Here is a 13,642-nt window from a genome sequence, read left to right as displayed (position 1 = left end):
AAAATTATTTTAGTTCATCAAATATTAATTTATTAAAAAGAATGTCGAACGAAAGAAAATTGAAATTTTCCTCCAACAATTATAACAGTTAGTACATATAACTATTTCTATTAATGGTTATTTATTGAATGCTTACAAAAAGTTTGAAAAGAATTAGTTTATTTCTCCTAATTGAAATAAAGTATTTTTTGTTTCACAACAATTATATTAATACATGAGTGTATAAAATACATGACCTAAAATACAGATTTTTCAGTGGCTAATATAAGACATTAGATGATCAATAAATATGTTTTTATTTGCTTAGAAGTTCACTCCAATGTTCAAACCTCAATTTTCAAAAATGGAATTATTTTTGATGGTCTTCAAAATATTGAGAGCATCAAGAAAATTGGCTACTATCTATCTGAAACATATTTATTTTTTTCTTTTTGAATCTACTGTAATTGCAATGAGTTCATACTTTCTATTTTTAGTAGCTTTAAAAATTGGCCTTCCTCCAACAATAGAATTACTGAAATTCTTCGTATATATGTTCAATTTTCTCCATTTCCAGAAGTTGACATTGTTTTTCTTTTTTATCATCTGTTTTGGAACGCGAAATATTTGATTATATATGTCGAAAAACTACTTATATCATAGTTTCATTTTGGGAAATTCATAATTTAGCAAAAGATGCGTATGAACAGAGATAAAATATATTTCTAAATAAAATACAATAACTAAGTTTTAAAATTCTATGAATAAATTTTAAATGATGCATGAAATTTCTGAATTCTTTCTTTCATATTTATCATTCAGAATCTAATATTAAAACTATTTGATGCTGAAGATAAATTTTATTTTAAAGCAATTTTACAATGAATTTGTTACTTCAACTAATTTTAAGATAAATTTGTTACTTTAAGTAATTTTAAAATTATAAGCAATAGCATAGACTTTATGTAATTTTAACAATATGTTAAAAATTTTGGTAGGTAGATACTTTATTTACGTCACACTCTACCTGCACAATGGGTTATTAACAGCGTCTGGAAAACCCTATTGGATGATCCGATGACACACCATCACAATCGTGATTCTCTGCAGTGGGGATGACTCCCCTACTACAGTAGCAGATAACCTGCACATGAAGTCGTACATTTTAGGGATAAACAGTTTGACGAGGTCCAATACCGCACACCCTCGATCCCAGCGCATACTGATCAAAGTGGTCACCTTCCCACTTATTGACCACAGAAAGTGAAGCTTAACTTCAGTGTTCTTCTGGGAGCCGTGTTACGGTTCACTGCGGGATTAAATTTCTTTCATTTCTTTAGTCAGAATAATTTTAAAAAAAAATTTCCCACAATTAATGGATAGATTGTTAACATTAAAATATCAAATTTCAAACATGCTTTGGCCACGACAACACAAACAGAATCAAGTGTTTCACTTATATTTCTATGAGATAAAGCTTAAAAAAAAGTGTAAAATATTCATGTCCTAAAAACGTCGAAATGTCTTATATTCTTAAAAAATAATGATTTATGTAATTAGAGAAACTGTGTGATTGAAACTAAGAGAGCATTTTGGTACTTAAATTAATTTAATATGACTAACAATAGCCAAGATTTGATGTTATCTTAATAATATGGAAAAAAATTAAAAATTTTTGAGGTAATTATTAAAATAATTTTTACTCATAAATGGATCGAGTGTAAACATCAAAGCACAAAATTTTAATTATGCTTTGATGAAGACAAGCGCTTAACTTCTATTTCTGAAGATAAAGTTTAAAAAAGGGGGAGAATATTCATATTCCGAAACTTCTGCCTGATATTAATAGAAAATAATATTTTATGGCCTTAATATTTTATGCACTTATTAATAGAAAATAATATTTCAGAAACTATTCAATTTCGTTACACTATATGTTTAATGGAATCTAATCTATTACATTATATGTTTGCTGAAATGTTGCATTTGTTTAGAATTTTTATAATGTTTAAGGAGGTAATAACTAAAAAACTTTAAGAGAATTTAGTGCAAATATTCCAACATCAAAATTTATCACAAGAATGTTTACGGCGTTTTTTCAACATTTGTTTTTTTAGATTAACCCCTTCTTTCTCACTCCCGGGAAAAAGACGGGGAGAGGATTCGCCCTCTATTTCTCGCTCCCGTGATATTAACGGGCTGGAGTGTTCAGTAGTAACGCACCAATAAGAATAAAACTAATTAATTTCTTTTACCCGGAAAACATTTTATTTCTCATTTTACACACCAGATGAGAGTACCAGGATATTTTTAAGGTAATTGTAGACAGTTAGCTAATTTTAAATTAGACGTCAGCACTAATCAAATACGTGTATATGGCAAAATAGGCACTTTTATAACCGTTTTCTTGAAAATTAACCGATCGTTATGGGGTTAATGCAAAGATACGTTTTTGAGACATAAATACATCATTACAATAATAATTGCAAGTAAGTAAACATTTCAACGATTCAGAAAAGTTCCTGATTTTTGTTTAATCTTCCGTTAGGTTAAAAAAAAATTTTTTCAATGAAACATTTTTAAAACATAAAGGTGATATAGTAGCGAAACATTTTTGTCTTCTTGCAAGCTTAGTCAACAAATCTCAAAATTAATTCGTTATTGATTTGTAATTTGTAACGACATCACCATCACTTGACGTTAAATATTCGTTTAAGCTACAGAATTTCTTAAACCTTTTTTTACCCTGATATTTCCTGTTCGATCACTCAGTAATTACACGCGTCATTTTAAAAGCAAATTTGAGATAGAACACTACACTAGCGCAGAACAGAGCGAATTAAGAATATAAAATTATTAGTCGGTTTCATGTTATCAAATAAATGGACTTGGATCTAATTTAAATAATTGGTAAAAAGAAATTTTTTAAATAATTTTTGTTCTATAATTTGTTCTTAATTACAACTAAGAGCAGAAAGAACTTTTTTTACCCTGGTCATTCCTGTTCGATCACTCAGTAATTACACGCGCCATTTTAAAAGCAAATTTGAGATAGAATACTACACCAACGCAGAACAGAGCGAATTAAGAATATAAAAGTATTAGTCGGAGTCATGTTATCAAATAAATGGACTTGGATCTAATTTAAATAATTGGTGAAAAGGAACTTTTTAAATTGTTTTTGTTATATAACTTGTTCTTAATTACAACTAAGAGCAGAAATACACTAAGCCGATATACATTCTTTTTTTGCTTTGTTTTAGATTTATCCTCCCTCCCTGGCTTTCCCACCCTTCTTTCTTCAACAGGTTCAGCAACAGGTTCTTTTTTATTTATGTTTTATCATTTATATTTCTGTTTATATGATTTCATTAAAATAATTTCCTTTCCTGAAATTTATCATGAAAGTTCATATAATTTTGGTTTTTCTTTCTTAATTTACCTTGAGTGATATTAATTAGTTTTACTCTAATAGCTTTATGATTTGTTTAGATTTTACTTTTCTCTCGCATTAATAATTTATTAATTACATGAAAAGGTTTTAATCTTTTCAAAAAGCACCATATGACTTTTTTTTAATTAAAAACATACGCATGAGAAAAAACACGTTTAGCTTGGAGCTAAAATATCTTTCTTACATTAACGAAACAATTTTTAATACCACGAAATTAATACGTATTTTATATTACCTGTTTATTTTAATGTAATTAAATTTTTTAATTAACATTTATGCTCTATTTCTTCAACAAATATACTCATTAAATGACTTTTTGAAATAGCTTTCAACCACAAATTATATATTAAATAATCAGATACAAATATTTTCAATGACTGCTGAAACCATGTTTACAATAATATGTTAGCGTTTAAAATTATCTACCAAGTTTCATCTTTCGCAAAATCATTCAAATTTACCTTTCATTTTCACAACACTTAACTTGATTTTTTTTTCTTTTTTTTTTATAAATAGCAAGCAATAATCGAATGACTATAATGTTTCATCAAAGTGTAAATCATTACAGTCAGTATCATTAACGTTTCATTAACGTTGTTTGGAGATTTTGGCTCGTCTTTTCCTAAGATAACTTTTTCAATTGAAATTTAAAATTATAAAAACTTTATAATTTCAAGGATTGCATAGTTTAGAAATGAATAAGAAAAAACAAACTCGCGATGGAGGCCTTTCGTGAAAACATCTTCAATAAAGAAGCGGTTAAAATATGAATGAAATTTCCCCAATTAAAAACTATGAGTTTTTCTATACACATAAGTTCAAATTTGTCATCACGTACTTAATTAGAAAAAAAACCTTTCCACAAAGAAAAAAAATTTTTTTTCAACTAAAAAGTATCATTAACAGAAATGTTGCCAGAAATGTTAGAAATTAAATTATAAAATTATACTAACTTTAATTAAAATAACAAAGCAACTTGAAGAGTGTCTCGATAATACATAGAAATAAAAAAATCAACTAAACATGCTATTAATGGAAATTTTTTAGGTCAACCGAAATTAATTTTTAATTTCTGTGACCAATACTAAAATTGCACTAACTATAATTAGAAAAACAAAGTTTCTTAACTTTTGTTTCGATAATAAAATAATCAACAAAATATACCATTGAAGGAAACTTTGAAGGTTAATAGAAAAACACTAAATTTATACTATTTCTAATTGGAATATCAAAGTCACCTGATGATTGTTTCTATAACAAAAAATAATAAAATGATCAGCAAAATATATCATTAAAGGAAATTCCTCAGATTGCCCGAAATTAAACAATTAAAGTTATACTAACTATAGTAAAATTATCAAAGCCATCTGAAATTTTTTTCGATAAAGTATAGTAATAAAAATTCTAAACTAAATTTACCATTAAAGGACATTTTTCAAGTCCATACACAAATTGAATTATTAAAACTGTACTAATTATAATTTAAATACCAAAGCGACCTGAAATTCTTTTCAATAATGTATAGTAGTAAAAAATCTCATCTAAATATACCTTTAAAGGACATTTTTGAGATCAACAGAAAAATTAAATAACTGAAACAGTCCAAACTTATATATAATACCAAAGCCACCTAAAGTTTGTTTCAATAATGTATGGTAATAAAAAATTCAAACTTAATATATATACCATTAAAGAACATTTTCTGATATATGGAAAAATTAAGTTACTGCAACTGTATTTAGAATACCACTTAAAGTTCGCTTCAATAATATATAGTAATAAGAAATCTAAACTAAATGTATCATAAGGGACATTTTTAGGGTCTATAGAAAAATTAAATTACTGAAACTATACTAACTATAATTAGAATACCAGAGCCACCTAATATCTGCTTCTCTATTTAATAGCATAACAATCTAACACAACCTTAAGTCCTATTCTCTATGATTTGATTTTTGTTTCATTTTGATACTGGTTATTATTTACCTATGCATTTCAGCTCCACAATATAAATTCAGTTCTGAATGGTCAATATCTGAAAGGTTCACTGAATATGATTGGCTTGAAAGAACTCCTGGAAAGTCCTATCCCAGTAAGGGCATCTGCCTTGTTTCATGATCGTAATAACGGAATAACACAACAATGGTAATTTCTGTTTTAAATGATGATGGTTTGCTGCCGTTAATGGAGGATTAACACAATAATAGCAACTGCCTATTTTAATGACGAAAACCTCTTAACTGGTAAACAATATCTTTCCCATTTGTTTATTGGCCGTAATAACGGGGAAATAATAAAGGGAATGTTGTTTTCAATGATGTAATAGTGAACTATTTGAACAGTAATAATTGCCATTTTTATTGTAGATAATAATGGATTATCACGATATATAGGACACAGAAAGATAAAATTCCGGATCAGATTACGGTATTAAGTACCAGCAATTTGGTTAAATTATCCTTAAAATCCGTTTCACCGAAAGATTCATTTTTACCGTACAATATTCTATCGTACCTTCGACAGAATGGTGATATTTATTTAATTTCAGTGATTCTGCAATTTTACAGTAATTATTGCTAAGGAATTTTTGCACTAACTGTCCTCTTTATTGTTGAAACGCTCTTAACTTGTTAAAAAAAAAGACAACCTTAATTATTAAATTACTGGTATTAGTTTGGCATTAATTAAATACTTTTGATTAATCCTCAGTTTTTACTAAGACGTAAAAGTTATTATAATTTGCTAAATACGATTCAATTTACTTGTAAAACTAAGTTTACGTAATATAAGTATTATTTCCATAATGAAGAAAGATGAAAAAGGAAAAAAACTAAACTGGACATTTGACTCATTCTTGAAACTGGCAATAAAGCCTTAATACTGGTACTAAGCCATAACACTGGTGCAGAATAATGCCCTATTGTTTTTTTTAACCCTCTGAGGCAGATGGGACACCACTGTCCCTAATACACATTATTTTCTGCTGCTCTAACTATACACAAAAATATATATTGGTATTTTTTAATATTAAAAAATAGTCTAATATTTACTAAAACAAATCTGTTAGATTATCAGAATTATATTTTTACTAAAATATAAAATAAATAAAAATAGTTTGAAATTATTTTTCATTCCTATTCAAAGCTTTATCAATAATTGATTTGGTAACTAAAATAAATTTTAATGTTTTTCTTGCATCTAAATAATTGCAAATAAATGCAGAAAGATAAAATTCCGGATCAGAAAGATAAAATTCCGGATCAGATTACGGTATTAAGTACCAGCAATTTGGTTAAATTATCCTTAAAATCCGTTTTACCGAAAGATTCATTTTTACCGTACAATATTCTATCGTAACTTCGAAAGAATGGTGATATTTATTTAATTTCAGTGATTCTGCAATTTTACAGTAATTATTGCTAAGGAATTTTTGCACTAACTGTCCTCTTTATTGTTGAAACACTCTTTAATAATGTTTTTTTTAAATTTGCAAATAAATGCAAATTTAAAAAAAACATTGTTTGGATCTATGGCGTGTTTAGAATATTTTACCTTTAATACAGAAAAAGCCACCCTTGTTTCATACTGTATTTCATAACCACACTGTTGGAAATTTCTCGGAGAAAAAGGGTTAAAAAACAATTTATTTAGTTATTATTTTACCAAATTCGAATAAAACAGCTAAATAACCATCAGCGGTGAGAAAAACCGCTTATTAACTGCTTTCATCTAATACGGTTTACAACCAGAATTTTATCACACAAACTAAACCCGCTAAATGAAACCACTTCGTTTCTTGCAATTGCGTACATAGTACGACCGAGAGGGCGAATCTGTCAATCTCATGACCAATAGAACTGGGATTCGAATCCCAGAGCTGACATCAAAATATTTCCTCCATTCCCTTAAACACGTGAAGCGTTTCCTGAGTCCTGAGCTCTACAATGGCCATTTCCTAGCGAAAAGCTTAGCTTCAATGTCCTGTTAAATTTCTTTTTTTATGGTTTTGAAACCATGCTAGTTGTAAATGTTTTAAAAACCGTATTGTTTTGTTTTATAATTATACTAGTTGTTAACGGTTTCAAAACCATAAAGGTAAAAAATGTTCTTTACCCGTAAACTTTATTATTAATTAAATGGACTGACTGGTGCCGGTTATTTTGCCCTAATTTTAAAATGAAAATTTGAACAGTGCATAAATTATTAAAATGTTATAGATAACATTATTCACTTACATTATTATTATTTAGTGATTCAGTAATTTGTATTAATTTAGTAATGTTTATTATTTTCTAGTAATTGGAATTAAAATAGATTTAAATTAATTCAAACTACTGCAAAAAGCATGAAAAATAATGATTAATAAAAATTCCGCATCATAGGGCTAATAATAATTAAAACTACCATTTTAATTGTCAAACAATAATTTCCTTGTTTTTGAAATTTTGATAATCCGTTTTCAACTTTAGTTTTTAAAACAAATTCATTTCCAATTTCTGAGGTAATTTTTGGTAAATTCGCTTAAAAAATATTCAATTATAACTAAAATATTTAGATGTTGTACCGGAAAAAAGGAGATAGGTCAGAAAAATAATGTAAACTGGAACATTTGTATTAAGTCAGATAATTGTTCATAAACATTTATTATATTTTAAGGATATATAAAATACATTTTATTGAAGTATTGATTTTAAAGCGATAATAAATCCTCAATTTTCCAAATAGTTCACAAACACATAATTATGCTTATAAAAATGAGTTTTTATAAAATCAACGATTATTCATCAAATAAATAAAAATCTACAATTCCAACTTAACGTTTTAAATTTAACCTCATTCCTTTTATATTAAGTATGTAACTCAATTTTGATTAATAAGAAGAAAGTAATTTAGCTCTAAAAATAATTCGATGAATAAAAAAATTGTCTCTAGTTCAATGTATTTGTTTAAATCCTCTTAAGTTTATTTTATCAAAATTAAAGAAAACTCGTTTCGCTAATATAAAATCCTCTTTAATTATTAATGTTAAGTCAACAGGATTCTTATTTATTTAAGCTAATGCTTTTGATCTGCGCTTCTTGGTATTTTTGAAGCTCTTATTAAGTTTGTTTAAGTATCTGAGAAGCGCAGTTTTATGATTAAATTGCACGAAAGGTTTTCCCAATAAATCTGAATTTGTCCTCGAGTAGAAAAAAAAAAATTTTACTACTCGAATCCTTTCTTCTTTTTTTTTTTTTTTTTTTGCATACTTGTTTTATATGGTGCCTACCAATGACTGCAAAATTTTTAAGTGCAATACATTCAAGATCTTTCTTTTTTTTTGTGCATTATCCCTTTGCTCAGGCTGAAGATTGGTTCCCTTGATAAATTTTTAATTCGATTCTGCAGCTAAGATTTTTTTTTCCAACATATATGTGTTATATATTTTAATCGAATTTTAAAAATTATATTGAAACAAAATGGAATCTGAAAATCAGCCCTTTATTACTATATTTGATTTGCTTAGTATAAATCGATTACATTTCAGAACCCTTTCTTTTGTTTCCTGTAGCATAATTTTTTTTTAACCGATCTTGGATATTTTCAAGCTGCTGATTTCAAATCTGCAATCGCTCACTCCAAAATACTCTCTCTAAACTACAGTTTTTTTAAAGAGCAATTAATGTCTATTTTTTGTCAAAATATACAAGTTTAAAAACGTTATATACGTTACGTTACAAACGTTATATATAACAGGTATTTGCAAGAATGTTTTTTTTTTTAAATTTTATTTTATTACCGTCGTTGAACAGCCGACCCAAGTTTTGAGTTTATGACTACCAATGTTCAACTCCGTAGCCTTGTATTTTTGAACCCGATCCAGAAGACAAGGGAACTCCTAGATTAAGTATTGCTGTAAATTTGCCTCGCGAAGGACTTTTAGACGAACTAACCAGCAGTTGCGATATATGGAGGGGGAAACCACGAACACCTCCCATGGTTAGCCTGCCGACATGGGGACTATAACCCATGATCCGTCTACCACGGAGGAAATTTTACTTCTGCAGGGTGGTCGGTGGGCGCCGGGTGCGAATTTCGAATCGACCATCGTTTTTGAAACCTGGGTCACCTTATTGGAAGCTGAGCCCTTTCGAAAATTTTTAGGTGTGTTAGGGCGCATCATCAGGATTAAAATTGCTTTGAAAACTCCAATTGCCCACAAATGTCTCCATATTCTCATGAGGAGCCGTGATGGCTCAGGAGATAGAGAGTTCGCCTTTCAATGATGTAAACTGAGTTCGAATCCCAGCGATGGCTGGTTGATACGAATTCCGCGTCCGGCTTGCTCCGACCATAGTGCTGACATAAAATATCCTCAGTAGTAGACGGAAGTTAGATTCCCCTTACCCTCAGGCTAACCGTTAGAGGATTTTGTGGTTTTCCTCTTTATGTAACGAACTGCGGGTAAGTTCCCTCAAAAAGTCCTCCGCGAAGGCAAATTTCTTTCAATACTTGATTCAGGAGTTCCCTTGTCTTCTCAATTGGGTTCAAAATTACAAGAGCACGAAGTTGAACAGTAGTAGTCGTATACCCAAAAATTTGGGTCGTCTGTTCATCGATGGTCATAAAATAAAATAAAATATCCTGATGGGACAATTCCCTATTTTGAACTGCTTCTTAAATTTATTCTGAACAAGTCGTAATAGGAAAGTTCCATTAGCCGAGTGCGGTGACATTTACGGGGAAGGGTTTTAATGTAATTTTAATCCTGATGATGTGTTCTAAATTTCCCAGAAATTTTTCACCTTGTTTATGCGAGCCCTTGTTACATATAACGTCCTTAAATCTGAACATTTCAACGAAAAATGTCATTTAAAAAATATGTAGCTTCAGGTGTAAAAGTAATTTTCGATTTGAAACTCCTACACGCGGAACAAATTGTAATAACATTTAAAAATCCTGAAAAATGCTGTTGAATGTTAATATTATAATTATTCCATGGAAAGAGGTACTTTAATGTATGTTATATAATCTGTCTTTTTAATTGACGTTATTATTTAATCAATACGTCCAGCTTACACTAGTTTTGCTTCATCAACTTTAAAACTGGTTGAAATGTTAATACATTTGTTTATACTTTTGTTGTATACAAAGTTGTGTTAAAATTTTATATTTAGTTATTAATTTAAACTGAATATTTTTGATTTCATCAGCATTTTGAGCATTTTCAAAAATGCAAAATGCTATACATAATCATATGCTTATCAAAAAGCACTGCTTCATTACATAAAAAATTTTCATTTGACGTTTAATCAATTGTTTTTATATCTAAGAAGACTGTCAATTTTTAACGCGATGATATCTATGACGTAGGAAATTTATCACTTTTTTTCGACACTATAATTCAGATATCAGCGATACATGATTTTTGCTATGGTACTCGACAGAAAATATTCAATTATTCATATCGAACTTAATATTTTAACACTGACTGAGAAAATATTCAATTATTCATATCAAACTTTATCGATTTTTAACACTGACTTAATGAATTGTTTTATATTCTAAAAACAATTAAACATCCATATATAAACATACTTTATTGTAGAAAAATTTATGTTTAATTAATTTTCTTAAATAGAGAATTAGTAATTTCCTAATCAGTTTTCTCTTGCTAAGTTTGTATTTTAATGCTGGCAGCATTGTTAATTAATATTTATCAACTCGAATTTGTGAAAATTGAGATTAAAAAGTTTTAATTAAATTAAATTAATTAAAAAGTTTTAATTAAAAAGTTTAATTAACAATTTTATTTAAAAAGTAAGACTATTGTGAATTGTTCTTAAACTCATCAATTATCAAACTTATTATTTTGCACTGATAGTGTTTTCCCTAATCAAAATGATGCAGTTACAAAATTGTAATATGTGTATGCTTAAACATATTCTGAACATGAAGCAAGCATTCCATTTTATAAAAATTATCTTAATTTGAAGTTATATTATTTTAATTATTTCTTAGAGGATCATGAATCTCTAAGCTTGTAGTAATTTAAACATACTAATTTTGTCACTGCTTTATTGATACTAAATATCTTCAATTTGCGGAAAATAACATTAAAATTTTAGTTAATAATTATGTGTTTTAAAATATTTTTTAATAATTATGTTTTCTAAAATGAGTCATGTATATGGCATATATAGAACTGTTAAAAGCTTAGGACTACATACATGCTTAACATATAAGGAGCATTTCATTTCATAATAATGTTCATTTGATATCTGATTAATTTTATTATATCTTATAGGATATTTAATACCTCTTGTCATAACAGTTTTCCTATATAGAATCTGTCACTTTTCTTTCGACTTATAATGGCTCCAATTTGTAAAAATTAAAATTGGCACTTCTATTTTAAGTATTCCATTTTAAGATTAGGTATACACTACATTACCTGATTAAAAGCTTCATTCACTTCAAAAATGCATAAAACAGAAATAACATTCGACATGTTTTAAGTGTAAAAGTAAAACTTTTTGTTTTATCTCATTTATGTCTGGCAAGTCCTGAAAATGGGCGTTTATTTTTGTAGGGAAGAACATTCCGATGTTATTTAGTTTTTATGTATTTTTGAGGCAAAAGAAAGTTTGTTATTATTCTTACCGTTTCAGTTTCTTAGGATTATTTATTTGATGTACAGAAATCAAAAAGAATTTTGCACTGATAATTTTTAAATTGTATATTTTACGTTTCTGAAATAGTAAATTGCCGATGCTAAAAAATATGCCTATCATAAAACAATTTTTCCATGAAAACCATGCTTATTTGATGTTTAATATTTTGTTATATCTTCGAGAGCCATCAATACTTAAAACCATAACAGTTTTGATGTAAGGTATCTGTCATTTTTTGTCGACACTAAATGGCTCCAATTTGTGACAATTAACATAACAATTTTAATAAATAATTAACTCTATGGTGCAGTGTTCTTAATTAAGACATAAAAAAACAAGTAAAAACCAACTACATCTTATTGAATATTGAAAAAAAAATCTCATAAAGTTTTTCATGGAGTGGAATTGAATATCCATGAAAGAACGATGGAAAAAAAAACTTTAAGAAACCTTTTCCTTATTGATTAGGACCGTGTACTTTTTTTCTGCTTCTTTTTTTTGCTTTCATTGGATGTTCCAGATTTTTTGGACGTCTTTTACGGTCGATATATGCTGACGTAAGCTTTGATGATTTAATCATGTACTTTAGATCTCAGTTTTACTTCGAAAGCTTCGACGTCATTTCTTTCGGCTTTTTTTCTCAGTAACTCATTTCTGCCTTAAGGCAAGAATTGACATCTCATTCTTGTCTTTGGATGCCGTAACAGGAGGAATTATTTCCCTAGAAAGTAATGACTCGAATAAGAAATTAATCTATCGATTATAGTTCTTCTTTAGTTGCAAAGAAGAAGCAAAAAACAGAAACGAATTAAGTAAATAAATAGGATTCTTCAGGCGAAACAAAGAAAATACCGCTTTTTTCCCCCTCTTTTCTCATTATTTCTTAAAAAAAACTCATGAGCATTAATTTCTGAAATATACAATGAACAAGACAAGATTTTTTATTACTTTCAGGAAAACTCATTCATCGGGTAAAACAAGTAAACATATATAGTTGCAAGTGGAATCCATAAATTCCAGTACCTAATGCGTTCTATCGGGAAAAGTTATGGAATTGTTCAAAATGGTGTTTATGTTTTTATTTCTGATGGTAAAGTTTGTTGCGTGTTTAAATACATAGACTGTAATCAATTATTTATACACCAAAATCCAATTAAGTGCACGTGTGAACAAATTTATAGTGAGTTATTTCAGATAGCACTTTTGTTCACTTTTTTTTTCACCGCAGTACAACTAGTATATTTTTTTGTTATTTTAAAAACAAAAATATATGTTTTTATAATTGATACTTCATTATAATGATTTGCGTTTGTATTAGCCTTAAGCAACAAAAATTAAGTCTGTGCTTGTTCACAACATTCTTTACTCGATTTAAACTGCATTACACAGTGCTTTTTAGAAATATTTTTCTTGTGCCGATTATTACTTTTAAGAATAACTATAATATTAGAAATGTCTGATATGCAATCAACAATTCATCATTCAATATCACACAACATAAGTTTCGCTTTACAGTGATAAAATTTAAAACATTTAAAAACATAAAAAATTAAAT

The 13,642-nt window shown here is 28.0% G+C and overlaps 1 protein-coding gene across 3 annotated transcripts in view; it reads left to right on the top strand.

Annotated features, from left to right (window-relative positions):
- LOC107436606 (lachesin) overlaps positions 1–13,642 on the top strand; it is a 369,382-nt gene that overhangs the window by 340,959 nt on the left and 14,781 nt on the right. The window contains exons 4-5 of one of the 3 annotated variants that reach the window (XM_071181171.2): positions 3,243–3,299; positions 5,433–5,525. The exons of 1 other annotated variant lie outside the window; for it this stretch is intronic. In XM_071181171.2, the coding sequence (XP_071037272.1) occupies positions 3,243–3,299; positions 5,433–5,525 (150 nt within the window). The remainder of the gene's footprint in view (positions 1–3,242; positions 3,300–5,432; positions 5,526–13,642) is intronic. One more of the 3 variants, XM_043048543.3, reaches the window with a different exon arrangement.

This window comes from Parasteatoda tepidariorum, chromosome 8 (genome assembly GCF_982258835.1).
Source record: "Parasteatoda tepidariorum strain Cologne lab strain chromosome 8, Ptep-v5.0, whole genome shotgun sequence".
NCBI lineage: Eukaryota > Metazoa > Arthropoda > Arachnida > Araneae > Theridiidae > Parasteatoda > Parasteatoda tepidariorum.
The sequence above is the reverse complement of the archived record's forward strand: the minus strand, read 5'-3'. Positions and strand labels throughout refer to the sequence as shown.